This window comes from Sus scrofa, chromosome 12, assembly GCF_054392235.1.
Source record: "Sus scrofa isolate SSC_HxYL_T2T_F1_AM1 chromosome 12, Sscrofa_HxYL_maternal_Yorkshire_Landrace_v2.0, whole genome shotgun sequence".
NCBI lineage: Eukaryota > Metazoa > Chordata > Mammalia > Artiodactyla > Suidae > Sus > Sus scrofa.
In genome coordinates, this window is record NC_139394.1 from 24,165,537 (window position 1) to 24,183,182 (window position 17,646).

Here is a 17,646-nt window from a genome sequence, read left to right on the forward strand (position 1 = left end):
CCAGCACTGCCATGACCTGTGGTGTAGGTTGCAGATACAGCTCAGATCTCGTTACTGGGCTGTGGCATAGGCTGGCAGCTACAGCTCAGATTTGACCCCTAGCCTGGGAATCTCCATATGCTATGGGTGTGGCTCCCCCCCCCCAAAAAAAAAGGTATAGTAGCTTAGGAGATGGGCTAATGGAAAAGACTCAGGGGCTTGATTTTGGGTTTTTTTTGTTGTTGTTGCTTTTTTTTTTTTTTTTTTTTTTTTACTCAAATGAATTTATCACATCTGTAGTTGTATAATGATCATAACAATCTGATTTCACAGGATTTCCATCCCACAGCCCAGGCACATCCCCCCACCCCCCAGATTTTGTTATTCTTTTAATTCAACCACTATTTACTGAGTGGCTTCTCTGAGTTGTGAACATGTCTAGGGGAGGAAGAAGGAAGAGTCAAGGATAATCCCTAGGTTTCTCGTATGTAAAATAGTGATGATATTTGTTGAGATAGAGTGAGAGGAAGTCTCGTATCTCACTCAGGCCCTAAGAAGCCAGCTGTGATAGGAGCCTTGGAACAGGAGCCATTGTCATGTAAATAAAGTTAGTGATTTATAAAAGGTCTAGATTTAATCTGATGAATTAGTCATTCTCTCTTACACACCTGTGATGACTAGTTCAGAGGCAAGACCCCACCAGTCCTTTTGTTGGTTAGTGTTTTCTATGAAACCAGGTGTACTTCATTAGAAAATAGTTTATTCAACTTTTAGTTAATAAGCACTGTCATAATTACAGTAAAATCTAGAGTAGTTTTATTGTACAAATAACATGAGTCTGTGGAGTATTAAATTAAGCTTCTGAGGGGTGGGGAGGCGCCATGGCATATGGAAGTTCCTGGGCCAGGGATGGAAACTATACCATAGCAGCAGCTCAAACTGCAGTAGTGACAATGGCAGACCCTAAACCCACTGAACCACAAGGAAACTCTTTGATTAGGTTTTTAAGCACATAATATTTGGGAGAGAATTCCTTTAGGCAGGTTCTAGGAGCTGCTTTTCTTTCAGCCTAGGGGTGGCAGTGGTAAATTCTCATGAATGAAGCTTATGAATCCTTTATATACCAGTGGATATTTTTTCATGACCTATGATATTAACTTCTTAATCTTGCTAGAAGTGATCCTACATTCTGGGTTGTTTTATACCAGGCTTTCTTCGAGAGTCACCCAGCTCCTTCAGCTGAGCGCACCATCCAGCAGTGTTGTGAAAATATCCTGCTGAATGCTGCTTGGCTAAAACGTGATGCTGAGAGCATCCACCAGTACCTCCTTCAGCGAAAGGCCTCGCCACCCACAGCATGAACCTGGAGCGTGCCACCACTATGGTTCTGCTGCTTCATGCAGGGATAAGGTGGAGCGACCGAACAGCTGATTTACATGCCAAGAATTTGGAGTCTTCTGTCAAGCCAGTGGGGGTTGGACAATGAATGTAGTTAACTGATTCCTGCTCACACTCCAGAATAAAATTCTATTAAAAAAAGGAAAATCAGCAATTCAGCAAAAAAAATAAAAAATGAAAATGTAAATATGATAGTAATAAAATAGAGCATAACGAAACTGTGAAACTTCCTGAAGCCTTGTCAGTGGTTAAAAGTATTTAACACTCTCCTGTTAATGACAGATGTTCTGTTTTTATAACCTACCAAAAGGAAACTAGAGGCTTCTGGGTGAAGAGGATTTTTGTGAAGTGGGTTCTGCAAGCAGCCTACAAGCCAAGGGTCCATCGCTGGGAATGGTTATACATGAAAGACTGATAGCTGGTATAACGTAGTCTGTGCATAATCCCAGGAGGGGTTTTGTGTGCGTGTGCGTGTGCGTGTGTGTGTTTTGGCATGGGGATTGATCAGGAAGATATATTTTCCTGTATAACTTCAGTCTGAACCACGGATTGTAGTTTTCCTCCTTGCCTTCCCTTCTGTGTGACCCCTTGGCAAAAAAGAAAAGTTAAAAAAAACACAAAAACTTATCCTGGTCTGGGTTTTTTCCTCCCTTTAGTTCCATCCCCAATCCCCCCACCCTGGTGTCCTTCTTAAAGATAAAGAATAATAAGGAAACATCTTTTATAGCCACATTAAATAAGAGAAACTGATATACATTTTTTTTCTTTTTTTTTTTTAAGATGACTTTTAAGAACCCTGAAATGCATATAGGTGAGACAATAGAAATGAAAGGCTTTCAGCCAGGCCTTTCTGACTTAACTCTGCTGAAAATTGTTTTAGTTGTCTGACAGGCCAACTGTTGAACCCTTCTATGACAGTATCAACATTGGCTTCTGGTTCATTCTGGGCATGTAAGAAGTCAGGGCTTATACATTAATGGTAACTGGCTAAAAAAACAACAAAGACTATACGCCTGTGTGTGCCACTCTGCTTCCACAGTGTATCCTATTAACAAGCCTCACCTACCTAATCCAGTGAGTTTTAACTCTAAATCTCATTCCTTTCCCTCTCTCTCAAACTTTTTTTTCCCATTTCTTTTTCTTTAAAAAAAAGTATTTTTGTGTGTTATTAACAGGAATTCATATTTGGTGTGGCTTAACTGTATTTCAGAAGGTCATCAGATTGTGAGACTGCTTCCATGAAACATTTTTGTGCTATTGTTTTAAGAAAATAATAATTAAAAAACAGTTGGCGTTAATAAAAATGTCAATGTAAAACTGATGTCCTGATTTATTTTATTCTCTCTGATAATCAACTAAAAACTTTCCTATTCTTCAGTAGGACTATAAGAAGTTTTACTACCTTTTTTATTTTTTTTGCACGTGAAAGTTTCTGGGCCAGGGATTGAACCTGCACCAGAGCGGTGCCCTGAGCCACAGCAGTGACACCACCAGTCCTTAACCCTCTGTGCCCCAGGAAACTCCCCACCATAAGACTTGAGCCTAAGAAAATCCAGTTCCTGAATTCTAATGAATAGTACCTAACCAGAAAAATCCTGATTCCTTCTAAATTCTTTCTGGAGTCTCAAAAGTGTCTTACAAAGCTCCTTAGAGACAGCATTCTCTAGAGTTAATTCTCTCCATTAATTCTCTCGAGTTAACTCGAGCCTACCAGTCCATTTATCAAGGCTTCCCTGTCCAGGTTCCGTGTTCTGGGCTGCCTTGTAGACTATCTAGGCTGTGCTTAGGGCACCCAAAACTCTGGAACTAATTCTGCTTTAATTAAAGTAATCAGAATCTTTAAAATTCTAGACGTTATTTTAGTATCAGCATACATGCAAGTTTTTGTGTAAAATGGTTCAGCTGTTCTATTTCTCTTGGGGAAGAGGTTGTGCTGGGCATCTTTCGTTTCCCCTTCTGAACTACTCTTCACCCTGCTCTGCACCCCAGTAGGTGTTGAGCCCAGGGGACTGTGTTAACAGGATCCTTCGCCCTCTGACTTCAGGCTGTGTTTGATCACATCAAAAGGCTGAGGAACAGGGTATTCTAAATTGTCAGGTCACACAGGTTGACTGTGTCCCTCTACCAAACACTGACTGCTATCAAGCAGCCCTCTCTAGTTTCTAGCTCCTTCTCTTTGCCCCTTCAGAGCCAGGGACTGAAAGGACCATTCCTCTCCTGGCTCTGGATAACTCCAGTATTCTTTGTTGGTTTCCCAGAACTCTGCACCATGTCTCTGTAAATAGTTCCTTTAGTAAACCTCCCTCAAGTTACCCAGTTTGAGGGTATTCTCTGTTTTCTGCTAATACCGTGACTGATTTGGGCACCATAGTCCTGACGCGTTGGTTTTATAAAATTCTTAACCCAGCCTATTCCTCATCAGATGTTTTACTGTCTGTCTTCCAAATAGCTCCCTATACGGAGTTCCTGGTGTGGCTCAGTGGTTGACAAATCTGACTAGGAACCATGAGGTTGAGGGTTTGATCCCTGGCCTTGCTCAGTGGGTTAAGGATGCAGCATTGCTGTGGCTGTAGTATAGGTCGGCTCTGATTCGACCCCTAGCCTGGGAACCTCCATATGCCTAGAAAAGGCAAAAAAAAAGACAAAAAATTAAAAAAAAAAAAAAAAACAAAAAACAGTTCCCTATTGTAAGTACTACACTCATTTCACAGATGAGAAAGCAGGCTCAGAAAAATTTAGTTACAGAGCAAATAACAGTACTAGTGATGCAACACAAGCTTGCCAGTCTGCAAGTTAATTGTTCTGTCTCCCAGCTAGTATGTCTCCCCAACTAGAAGATCATACTGTCGCACTGGACCTACACAATAGTTTTAAAGATCTGTAATGATTTTCCTTTTCCCTAATACTCCTCAGTTAAAATTTTTAGTGAGATGTTCCCATCGTGGTTCAGCAGTAACAAACCCAGCTAGTGTCCATGAGGATGGGGTTCGATCCCTGGCCCCACTCCATGGGCTAAGGATCCGGCGTTGCTGGTGAGCTTCAGTGTAGGTTGCAGACTTGGCTCAGATCTGGCGTTGCTGTGGCTGTGGCACAGGCCAGCGGCTGCAGCTCCAATTTGACCCCTAGCCTGGGAACTTATGCCTTGGATGTGGTCCTAAAAAGACAAATTTTAAATAAAAATGTTAGTGAAATCAGGTTGGAAAGAAAGACAAATGTGTTGATATGAACAGTGGACAGTGATGGGTGAACTCTTACATTGCTTTTTTTTTTCCTTCTTCAGCCACCCTGTGGCATATGGAGCTCCCAGGCCAGGGATCAGATCCAAGCCACAGTTGCGACCTGTACTGCAAGGGCAGAATTGTTGGATCCTTAGCCTTCTGTGCTGGGCTGGGGATTGAAACTGTGTCCCAGTGCCCCAGAGATGCTACGCATCCTGTTGTGCCACAGTGGAAACTCCTTATCCTGCATTTTCTTTTTTGTCTTTTTTTTTTTTTTTTCGTCTTTTTAGGGCCACGCCCTTGGTATGTGGAGGTTCCCAGGCTAGGGGTCTAATGGGAGCTGGAGCCGCCAGCCTTCCCACAGCCACAGCAACTCGGGATCTGAGCCACGTCTTCGACCTACACCACAGCTCGCAGCAATGCCCAGAAACTTAACCCACTGAGCAAGGGCAGGGATCAAACCCGCAACTTCATGGTTCCTAGTCGGTTTCGTTAACCACTGAGCCACGACGGGAACTCGTCCTTTTCCTGCATTTTCTAAGGATGAGTTTCGTAAGAGTAAGGAACCCCTTTGTAAAGAATGTATGTCTCTGGGAGTTCTCTTGTGGTGCGGTGAGTTAAGAATTTGACATTGTCAGTGCTGTGGTTTTGGTCACTGCTACGGCACTGGTTAAATCGCTGGCCCTGGGATTCCTCATGCCTGGGATGTGGCCAAAAAAAAAATACATATATATATATCTGCAGCGTGCAGTTTGGTGTGGGAGGAGTGCATGAAGGGTTTTATTGCTTTAAATTGAGTCAACTGTATTATCCAAACAAGCCCTAGACTTGGAGCCACATTTGTAGAGTTAGCAATCTTTTTCTCAGAAAGAATTTTTTTTTTTTTTTTTTGGCCTTTTTGCCTTTTCTTGAGCCACTCCTGCGGCATATGGAGGTTCCCAGGCTAGGGATCCAATCAGAGCTGTAGCTGCTGGCCTACACCACAGCCACAACAACATGGGATCCGAGCCGTGTCTGCAACCTACACCACAGCTCACGGCAATGCCAGATCCTTAACCCACTGAGCAAGGCCAGGGATCAAACCCGCAACCTCATGGTTCCTAGTTGGATTCGTTAACCACTGAGCCACGGTGGGAACTCCATGACATTGATCCTTAACTCACCGTGCTGGGTTGGAGATTGAGCCTGTGTCCCAGCACTAGAGACTCAATCGAGTTGCACCACAGCAGGAACTCCTACACTGCATTGTAATCCACACTAATTTATTAGGGGGTTCATTATCTATTCATATTATATTTACTAGGTTTTTTAAATTTTTATTTTATTGCTTTTTCTAGGGCCGCACCCACAGCATATGGCAGTTCCCAGGCTAGGGGTCCTGTCAGAGCCACAGCTGCCAGCCTCCACCACAGCCACAGCAACACCAGATCCAAGCTGTGTCTGTGACCTACGCCGCAGCTCACGGCAATGCTGGATCCTTAACCCACTGAGTGAGACCAGGGATCGAACCCACGTCCTCATGGATACTAGCTGGGTTGTTACCGCTGAGCCACAAGGGGAACGCCTATATTCTAGTCTTAGGGATGTACTCTTCTTGATGCTTATTAGACTCGCACTAAAGAAATTAAGAAGAAAACAGTATACTGAATGGTTAACGGTTTCATGGCAAAGTCTCAAGATGGCATAGAACACAAGATAATGAAGGAGAGATGGAGAGAAATAGTTTATAAGAAAAAATACAACACATTTACACTATTTGAGATGAATGAGGGTAAGGGAGATGACTGCTTTGCTAATAGGTCAGTTCTCTCTTCTATCAACAGAGCACTTAAAGCCAGGAGAATGTGAAGGGGTGCGGGAGGATGAGGTGCATGACCTCTATGCGTGTTTAGTCGGCCTGGTCGCGCTTCATTCTTGTAACAATACCAGAGGATGCAGACTCTCTTTTGGTGAGACAGTTACACGACTTAGCTTAGGCTCTCTTGGCTACTGAATCTGGTCTTCTCTTTCTGCCCCTGCTGACATGTTTATTCCCTGTAAATAGAAAGTTCTAGACCTGTGTGTCCAGATACAGTCACCACTAGCCATATGCAGCTATTGAAGTATAAATTAAAAGAAAAAGTTCCTCTCCTGCCCTAGCCACATTTCGAGTGCTCAGCAGCCACACAGGGCTAGTGGCTGCCTTGCTGGGCAGCACAGATACAGATCATGCTCGTTACCGGAGCTGACCGACCGCTGTTCTTTATCTGGTAGATGCAAGTGTACTTTTTGTGTAAGATGGAAAACGACTGCAGTCTTTGCTTTTCTTTCCTGACCCCAGTGTAAAGATCTGCTATTTATCTAAGAACATTGTATCACTAACCCCTATCCACCTTAAACTTTGATTTTGTTCACAAGCATAATACATACCCAATTTCCAAATTTTAAAGGAAAAAAAAAAAAAACACCCTAGAAAGGACTATCCCTTCTTAATAAACCCACCTCCCAAAGATAATATTTTTCCAGATGTTCTTAATACTCTATGCTTTTTTTTTTTTTTTTGGTCTTTTTAGGGCCGCACCCGTGGCATATTCGACGCCAGACGAGGGGTTGAATCAGAGCTGCAGCTGCCAGCCTACACCACAGCCACAGCAATGCACGATCTGACCGAGGCTGTGACCTACACCACAGCTCACAGCAACACCAGATCCTTAACCCACTGAGCAAGGCCAGGGCTCGAAACCGCATCCTTATGGATACTAGTTGGGTTGGTTTACCACTGAGCCACTATGGGAACTCCGCGTTTAATTATTTTGGTATTGAAGACAGACTGTGCCCCTCTGCCTGTCCCCCTTTGTAAACGGTGCCACACATTTTCAGCCTTTGTCTTATGATGCTAAGTGTGCCAGACTCGGACCTGGGACCCCTGATGTCATGCTCTAAGTCATGGAACTCAACACCAGAGATGACGTGAGAACAAAGAAACAACTGGCAAATGCATACCTTGAGAGCATGTCTTCCTTGTGTAGATTCTTTGATTCATGAAGGCTTTTTCCAGCCTGACTGCCTGTCGCTAAATGCCAAGTTTGTGGCGTAAACATATTTGAGGAATGTGGCTTTCAGCTCTTGGGCTCAGTTAGTTTAAGTGGTTCATGTAATGAAATTCACTCAGTGTTCTTTCCTCACTGGGGGTATGAACTGGACCGTATTGGGAACTAACATTTGCAACCTTATATACCACTGCCTGGGTATTTAGCCACAAATTTGGGGTGCCACCATGAACTGAAGAAGGTTATATGGTGATGGATTTCACAAAGGCTCTGGTGAGGAAAGATGCAGTGGCTTGAAAACCTGCAGGGACTCCAGCTTCTGCGGTTATTGAAAGGAGGCCATGAGCTCCTCCCACTGGACCCTGCTTACCGCCTGCCATGCCAGCTTGAGCATTCATGTTCCTTCCACTGCTATCCTTGCACCATTAATTTGGCAACTATACCTTGCTGTTTCCAACAAGTAAAACAAACGTGCCATCCAACTATAAATGACCCAGGTGTGCACCAAATCAAGGAAAGACCTGGATGGGAAGAGTGTGAGCAGCTCTTAATGTCCCTGTCATCTGTGATCCATCCCTGACCACCCCAGAAGGATGCTGGGCAGAGATCCTCATTGGTATGTGAGCATCATAGAAACAACAGAAGAGATGAGCAGGGCACCAGCTTTTTTAGCCATTACCAAAGAATCCAGTGGCACTGGGCTCTAACTTTGCAACCTGCTATTTGATACAGGAGGGGTGCATTGTGGTCCCTAAACAAAGGACCTTGGTTATTGAAATATCAGAAGAAACCTGACAGAAACGCTCCACAGCCCTGGAGTTGAAGGCAGGGTTCTCAGGCATGCGTTCCATGGCTAAGGAATCCAGATAGCAGACCAGTTACAAATGCTTGCAGAACAGAAGTATATTATATGCACTGAGACTATAGAATCGATTAAAGCAGATTTGGTCTCTGCCCCATGGAGCTTACAATCTAGCAGGATCAAGAAATACTGAATAATTTGAAGGGGGATGAATCTTTGGAATGGCAAGTGCAGGGTGATATAAGAAGCTAATACCAGGGAGTTCACTGTAGCCTGAATGTTCAGCAGATGCTCCCAGGAAGAAACGGACTCAAACTGAGACCCAAAAGATAAGTGGTTGCTGGCCGGGCAAAGAGGACAGGAAAGAACACTCTGGGCAGAAGAAACAGCACGTGTGATGCAAGGCCTATGGCTGGAGAGAAGCTGAGTTATATAAGGAACCAGAAGAAATTCAGAATAGTGGGAACAAAGAGAGGTCTTGGGAAAGTGGCAAAAGAGGGATCTGGAGAGGTGGGCGAGGCCCGGACTATGGAGGGACTTGGGACATGTTGATCATTCTAAACTTTCGCTACAGGACCCTGGGGAGTCATCAGTTTCCTCATCTGTAGTGAGGAATAATCTGTAATGAGGATAATAATCTCCAAGTTACCTGGAAACAAAATGAGAAGAATACGAGTGAAAAGTCTTCATGTTATAAAGCATGATAGGAATATCACTAATATTATAAAATAATTATTACTAATAAGCACTGCCTTTTTTTTTTTTTTTTTGGTCTTTTGTCTTTTTTTAAGGGCCGTACCCATGGCTTAAGGAGATGCCCAGACTAGGGGTCCAATTGGAGCTGGCCTACACCACAGCCACTTCAGTGAAGAATCCAAGCTGCGTCTGTGACCTACTCCACAGCTCACGACAATGCTGGATCCTTAACCCACTGAGGGAGGCCAGGGATCGAACCCGCATCCTCATGGATACTAGATGGGTTTGTTAACTGCTGGGCCACGATGGGAACTCCTGAAAGATCACAATATTTAAAAGCTGACATTTAAATTTTCAAAAAGATGGCAAAGGCATCATTATAACTTGAAGACCAAGTACAAGTCTGCCACCGCTGCTGTGCAGCACTGTGGAGCATGCCTGGTGCGAGTGACCTCTGGGGAAGAATTGTGTCAGGTTTGTTTGACCAGACCTGAGAAGCAGCTAATGGGGCCTAAATCAAATGCCTGCAAAAACTCTGCCCTTCTGTCCTGGGGTAAAGTGTAACATGGTGCAGGCAGAGAGCAAATGGCCCAAAATGAACCATTCAGTTCTGATAGTACATCTGTGCTGGTCAGATAGGAGAGGGGTGGGGGCGGGGGCCCAGGTTTGGTGTCAATTTTGTAGGATTTGTTGTGCCTACTTCCCAGAACCTTTGAAAGAATAAAACATCCCGGATTTGGAAAGGGGTTGAATTTTTTCCTAAAATGTGAGGCAGGTGCTAAGTGGGGTCATGAGGAGTTTCATGTTTGGGGAATGATGATGGCTTCTACAAAAGCTGACCTCTGAGATGCTGGACACAAGCTCTGGCAGGAAATGAAGAGGAAAGAATGTGTCAGCTGTCCTGCTCCGGTGGGTTTGAGAAGGAGGCTGAATGCTGCTCTTTTCTGGGACATGGGGTTTGGGGAGTCAGTGTGGAGTTGAGAAACACCCACGGCCATAAACGGCGGTGCTGCTCCAAACAGCTGAGCTCACCCCCAGGCTTCGTGAACCTCACACTGGACGTTTCAACTGACATAAACTTCCAACCTTTCCATCAGTTCCCCTGAGTGAGGGCTTTATATTTTATAGACTATTTCATATTGCCATTTAGGAGAGTTGAACCATTACTTCTATTAAGAAAGTGGCACTGAGTTCTCGTCGTGGCTCAGTGGGTAACAAATCCAAGGAATATCCATGAGGTTGCAGGTTCGATCCCTGGCCTCCCTCAGTGGGTTAAGGATCTGGCGTTGCCGTGAGCTGTGGTGTAGGTCACAGACACAGCTTGGATCCTGCATTGCTGTGGCTGTGGTGTAGGCCGGAAGTTGTAGCTCAAATTTGACCCCTAGCCTGGGAACCTCCTGGTGCCGTGGGTGCGTCCCTAAAAAGCAAAAAAAATTAAAATAGTTAAGATGGTAATTTTTAAAACTTTTTTTTTTTTTTGCTTTTTAGGGCCGCTCCCACGGCATATGGAAGTTTCTGGGCTAGGGGTTGAATCGGAGCTATAGCTGCCAGCCTGTGGGCAGCCACAGCCATGCCAGATCCGAGCCGTGTCTTTGAATTACACCACAGCTCATGGCAACTCTGGATCCTTAACCCACTGATCGAGGCCAGGGATTGAACCTGCAACCTCATGGTTCCTAGTAGGACTCGTTTCAGCTGTGCCACCTTGGGAACTCCTAAACCACAATTTTTTTTTTCTGTCTTTTTTTTTGGTCTTTTCTAGGGCCATACCTGCGGCATATGGAGGTTCCCAGGCTAGGGGTCGAATCGGAGCTGCCAGCCTACACCACAGCCACAGCAACTTGGGATCTGAGCTGCGTCTGCAACCCACACCACAGCTCACGGCAACGCCGGATCCTTAACCCACTGAGCAAGGCCAGGAGTCGAACACGCAACCTGATGTTGTGATTTTAATACATCACTGGATTCTGCTGGAGGCTCCAGCACTGACTTGTCACCCTTAGGCAAGGCTCTCTTTGCCACTCAGGTTTTCTTCTGCAAATGGGAGGGCAGAAGAGATAATAATAAAAACACCAGCCTCGGCATGGGGCAGGCAGATGGCACAGTGCTGTGTGAGCAACTGAACACTGTAAATATTCAAAAGGGACATCAACTCAAACTGTGGTCTCTGTGGTGACTTAAGATTTTTTAAAAAGATGGCAAAGCAGGTTAAGGATCCAGTGTTGTCACTGTGATGGCTTGGGTCACTGCTGTGGTGAAGGTTCGATCCCTGGCCCAGGAGCTTCTTTGGCTGTGGGTCCAGCCAAAATAAAATAAAATAAAATAAAATAAAGTGGGAGTTCCCGTCGTGACTCAGTGGTTAACGAATCCGACTAGGAAACATGAGGTTGCAGGTTTGATCCCTGCCCTTGCTCAGTGGGTTAAGGATCTGGTGTTGCTGTGAACTGTGGTGTAGGTTGCAGACATGGCTCAGATCCCGAGTTGCTGTGGCTCTGGAGTAGGCCGGTGGCTACAGCTCCGATTCGAACCCTAGCCTGGGAACCTCCATATGCCTCGGGAGTGGCCCAGGAAATGGCAAAAAGACAAAAAATAAATAAATTAATTAAATAAAATAAAGTGAAGGTCTGCAAGAAGTACAGAGGAAAGAATAAGGCTGCCCTCTATTTGCTCACAATCTAGTGGAAAAAATTTACAATATAAAGTGTTACAGGAGTTTCCATCGTAGCTCAGTGGAAACGAATCTGACTAACATTCATGAGGAAGCAGGTTCGACCCCTGGCCTCGCTCAGTGGATTAAGGATCTGGCATTGCAGTGAGCTGTGGTGTAGGTCGCAGATGTGGCTCAGATCCTGGGTTGCTGTTGCTGTGGTGTAGGCTGGCAGCTCCAGCTCTGATTTGACCCCTAGCCCGGGAACTTCCATATGCCATGGGTGCAGCCCTAAAAAGACAAGAAAAAGAAAGAAAGAAAGAAAGAGAGAGAGAGAGAGAGAGAGAGGAAGAAAGAAAGAAAGAAAGAAAGAAAGGAAGGAAGGAAGGAAGGAAGGAAGGAAGGAAGGAAGAAAGAAAGAAAGAGAAAGAAAGGAAGGAAGGAAGGAAGAAAGAAAGAAAGAGAAAGAAAGAAAGAAAGAAAGTGTTACAGGTTAGTCTAACATATGCAGGATTCAAATATATATAACTTAACTTCTACAATGGGATGAGGCTGGGTGTACACTGTGGGTAAATCAAAAGTCACAAATTAGTTAGGACATGAGTTTACGACTTGACCATCTTTCCCAAATGTTTAGTCTAAAGAAACAAAATGTGTGTATAGATATACTTTTACTCACAGCCTTTTGCTTAGATTTTTTTTTTTTTTTTTTTTTTTTTTTTTGTCTTTTTAGGGCCATACCCATGGCATACGGAGGTTGCCAGCAAGGGGCTGAATCAGAGCTATAGCTGTGGGCCTACACCACAGCCACAGCACAGCCAGATCCAAGCTGCACCTGCAACCTACACCGCAGCCCGTAGCAATGCCGGATCCTTAACCCACTGAGCAAGGCCAGGGATTGAACCTGTATCTCATGGACACTATGTCGGGTTCTTATCCCGCTGAACTGCTACAGGAACTCTCTTTCAGTTTTTAAAAACATTTTTTTTTTCCCCTAGAGTCAATCATTACTAAAAACAGAAAAGTTTGAGGGGCTTAGTTTTCCATGTCCTTATCATGAATTTATTCTCCTCCTACCATCACCAGAAATGTAAATTTTCCCTCCATTCATTTCACCTGATTTCTTGGGGACGTCCCTGCTGGGGCCTTCTGTCCTCCCGCCCCAATCCTGACTGATTACTCCCGAAGGCCTGCAGCCAGGTTATCCGCCACCCAGGGACTTCCCTTCATCGTCGTCTGGAGGATTCTTTTCATTTCTCACCTCTGTTCAATATCCTGTTTTGAGAATCACATCGTCCTGTTTCTTAATTTATTCTCTCATTTTTTATCTCCAGCAGTGGAAATGAATCCGACTAGGAACCATGAGGTGGCGGGTTTGATCCCTGGCCTCACTCAGTGGGTTAAGGATCCCGCATTGCCATGAGCTGTGGTATAGACTGCAGACACAGCTCAGATGTTGCATTGCTGTGGCTGTGGTGTAGGCTGGCAGCTGCAGCTCCGACTCAACCCTTAGCCTGGGAACCTCCATATGCTGCGGGTGTGGCTCTAAAAAGCAAAAATAAAATAAAACAACCCCGATAAAGTCATAGGTCACAAATAATTTGAAAGCATTCCTCTACTCTCTTCCAGCATGGCTGATGGGAAGTGTGGTGCCATTCGGAAGGCCTTTCCTTCAAATGATAACGGCTTTTTTTCTTGGAGGGGTTTTTTTTTTTGTTTGTTTGGTTGCACCTGCAGCACATGGAAGTTCCTGGGTCAGGGATTTAATCCACAGCTGCGGCAAGGCCAGGTCCTTAACCCATTGTGCCACAGTGGGAACTCCTCTTGGAAGGTTTTAGTAACCTTCCTCTATTTACTCGATGACCTGAAATTTCTGACTTCTTTTCTATCCATTATACTGGGTGCTCAGTGGGCTTCTCCTTCAGAAGATCTAGGCTATTCAGTTCTGATTTGATTTCTTGAATTATTTCTTTGATGATTACTTTCCCTCCAGTTTTCTCTGTTCTATTTCTCAGTACTTCCTCTTAGCTGAATGTTAATCCTCCTGGGCGACTTCTACCTTTTAAAAATCTTTAAGGAGCTCCCTAATAGTGTAGTGGGTTAAGGAGCCAGCACTGTCACTTCTGTGGCTCAGGTTGCCTGCTGTGGTGAGTATTTGATCCCTGGCTCTAGAACCTCTGCATGGCAAGGGCGTGGTCAAAAATAATTATTTTCATGTCTATTTTCCAGCTTTCTTTCTTTTTTTTTTTGTCTTTTTGCCTTTTCTAGGGCCGCTCCCGCGGCACATGGAAGTTCCCAGGCTAGGGGTCGAATCGGAGCTGTAGCCGCCGGCCTACACCACAGCCACAGCAACTCGGGATCCGAGCCACGTCTGCAACCTACACCACAGCTCACAGCAACACCAGATCCTTAACCCACTGAGCAAGGAAGGCCAGGGATTGAACCCGAAACCTCATGTTTCCTAGTCAGATTCGTTAACCACTAAGCCATGATGGGAACTCCCAGCTTTCTTTTTTTGAAGAACACCTCAATTTTATTTTCCAACTTTTTTTTTGGCCCTCACCCATGGCAAATGGAAGTTTCCAGGCCAGGGATTGTACCTTATGTCACAGCTGTGGCGAAGCTGGATCCTTAACCCATCACACTGGGCTGAGGATCAAATCCAAGCTGCACCAGAGATAACCCTGGATCCTTAACCTGCTGTGCCACAGAGGGAACTCCTATCTTCCAACCTTCTGACTGAAGTCACTGGTTACTGTATTTTTAAGATCTGTTTTATTTCACTCATTTATTTAGAGCACATTTATCTTTCAATGCATATGGGGAAATCTCAAAACTTTACTACAAAAATGTGAATGGTGTCACCTCTGGGGAGTTAGACAAAGAGTCAGGGCAGATCTTCAAGGTTCTTTCTTTTTTCTGGCCATGCCTTCAGCATGTGGAAGGTCCCAGGCCAGGGATCAAACCCATACAACAGCAATAACAATGTTGGATCCTTAACTATTGGCTACCAGGGACCTCCTGTTCTCTTTTCAAAAATAATTATTTGGAGTTCCCATTGTGGCACATCGGGAATGAATCCGACGGGAAACAATGAAGTGGCAAGTTCGATCCCTGGCCTCGCTCAGTGGGATAAGGATCCTGCGTTGCCATGAGCTGTGGTGTAGGTCGCAGATGTGGCTCAGATCCTGTGTTGCTGTGGCTGTAGCATAGGCCAGCAGCAACAGCTCCAAATAGACCCCTAGCCTGGGAACCTCCATGTGCCTTGAGTGCAGCCCTAAAAAGACAAGGGGGAAAAAAAAAAAAAAAAGAGGGAGGCAGATGGGAGCAATGCAGTTACAAGCCAAGGAACATCTGGGGCCACCAGAAGCAGGAAGAGGCAAAGAAAGCGATGCTCCCTAGAGCCTCTGGAGGGAATAGGGTCCTGCTGACATGTTTTTAGATTTGATTGATTTTGCACTTTCTGACTTTCAGAACTGAGAGAGAAAAAATTTCTTTTGTTTTAAGCTACCAAAGTTTTGGTAATTTGATACAGTAGCCCTAGGAGACTAATAAGAGTATTACTAGGTGTTCTTCTTGAGCTGGTCAGTTTTCCCAAAGGATCCTCCAATCTTTTTTTTTTTTTTTTTTTTTTTTTTTGTCTTTTTAGGGCCACACCTGTGGCATATGTAAATTCCTAGGCTAGGGGTCAAACTGGAGCTGGAGCTGCTGGCCAATGCCACAGACACAGCAACACCAGATCTACACCACAGCTCCCAGCAATGCCAGATCCTTAACCCACTGAGCGGGGCTAGGGATCGAACCTGTATCCTCATGGATGTTAGATTCATTTTTGCTAAACCCCGATGGGAACTCCAGATCTTTCAGTCATGACTGCAGGGTATTAGACTGGCTGAGAGAATCTTTAGGGCCAAGTGTGACAAGGGGGCCAGGTCTCACAATTTGTTACGTAGTCGTTACCTAATTTCCTGTTTTTCAGTACAGAACAGTACTTTGCTTCAGCCATGCTTTAGCACCCTGGAGTTTCAGATTCTTTCTGGATTAACTTTTCAAGGTATAATCATATTTTAAAATTTTTTTCTGTATTTACTGATGCTTTGATATCTTGGGGCCTTGCTAGCCCCGAACAGACTGCCCCTCCCAGGGTGAGCCAGTTCTTAGAGATAGGAAGCCATTCTCCTGCCAATGTACCTTTTATATACAAACCAACCAATCCACAACCTGTACTCCAACCACCTACTTTATCAGGCTCTCACAATCAAAGTCACTATTCCTTTGTCCTAATCACCCCAGGGCCAGATACTAGACAATTAGAGACAATCCCTGTGCCCCAAGGTCCATTGAAATGATTAAACTAGCTAATCCTAAACCTGCTTACCCTGCCTCACCTGTCCCTGGAACCACGGGAAAGCCTCTGGCCAAGTTGTATATCCACACAATGGAATACAGTGAAAAGGAAGGAACTATTGATATATGCCACGACATTGATGAATCTCGAAAATACGCTGAGCAACAGTGAGTTAAGAATCTGGTGTTGCTGCAGGCTGAGGTGTAGGCCAGCAGCTGCAGCTCAGATTTGACCCCTAGCCCAGGAACTTCCATATGCCTAGAGTGTGGCCCTAAAAAGACAACTCCCACCACCGCCCCCCCCCAAAAAATGAATGCTGAGCAAAAGAAGCTAAGCACAAAAGAGTATATACTGCATAATTTTATTTACAGAATTCTTTTTTTTAATTGATTTTTTTGTCCACACCCATGGCATGTGGAAGTTCCTGGGCCAGGAATCGAACCCACACCATAGCAGTGACCCAAGCCACTGCAGTAACTGCTGGATCCTCAACCCACCGCGCCACAAGAGAACTAGAATTCTTTTTTTTTTTTTTTTTTTTGTCTTTTTGTTATTTCTTGGGCTGCTCCCGCGGCATATGGAGGTTCCCAGGCTAGGGGTTCAATCGGAGCTGTAGCCACTGGCCTACGCCAGAGCCACAGCAACACGGGATCCGAGCCTCGTCTGCAACCTACACCACAGCTCACGGCAACACCGGATCGTTAACCCACTGAGCAAGGGGAGGGACTGAACCCGAAACCTCATGGTTCCTAGTCGGATTCGTTAACCACTGTGCCACGATGGGAACTCCTAGAATTCTTTTAAAAATGCTGTGTGAGGGAGTTCCCATTGTGCCTCAGTGGTTAACGAATCCGACTAGGAACCATGGGGTTGTGGGTTGGATCCCTGGCCTCGATCAGTGGGTTAAGGATCCAGCATTGCCATGAGCTGTGGTGTGGGCCAGCAGCTGCAGCTCTGATTCGACCCCTACCTAGCCTGGGTACATCCATATGCTGCACCTGCAGCTCTGAAAAGGAAAAAAAAATTGAATTATGTTGGGAAGTACACCAATTTAGTGGATATAATTTGGGATTATACGTGTTTTCTGCTTAACTCTTTATGTGTCTCAAAATTTCTCCAGTGAGAAGCATGTACTACTTTGATAATCAGAAGAAGAATAAAGGAAGGAAATAAAGGAGGACTGAATTGATGAATGGAGAAAGCGGCTGAGGGTGTCTGGTCCGTTGCCAGGCTCTTTGGCAAACACAGAAGGGGGCGGGATAAAACTACTGCCCTCACACGGCTCAGAGGCCCTCCTAACTCAGGATTCAGGAAACTTTTTTTTTTGTCTTTTGGTCCTTTTAGGGCCACATCCACAGCATATGGAGATTCCCAGGCTAGGAGTCTAATCGGAACTGTAGCCGATGCCAGAGCCACAGGAACGCCAGATCTGAGCTGCATCTTCGACCTACAGCACAGCTCACGGCAACACTGGATCCTTAACCCACCGAGTGAGGCCAGGGTTCGAACCGGCAACCTCATGGTTCCTA

At 45.0% G+C, this 17,646-nt stretch overlaps 1 protein-coding gene across 2 annotated transcripts in view; it reads left to right on the forward strand.

The window, feature by feature from the left end:
- Nucleotides 1–2,694, forward strand: part of NPEPPS (aminopeptidase puromycin sensitive) — an 87,104-nt gene extending 84,410 nt beyond the window's left edge. For both annotated transcript variants that reach the window (XM_003131527.6, XM_084984690.1), the window contains one exon: nt 1,188–2,694. In XM_003131527.6, coding sequence (XP_003131575.2) covers nt 1,188–1,340 — 153 coding nt within the window. In that variant the 3' untranslated portion in view covers nt 1,341–2,694. The remainder of the gene's footprint in view (nt 1–1,187) is intronic.
- The last annotated feature ends 14,952 nt before the right edge of the window (nt 2,695–17,646 follow it).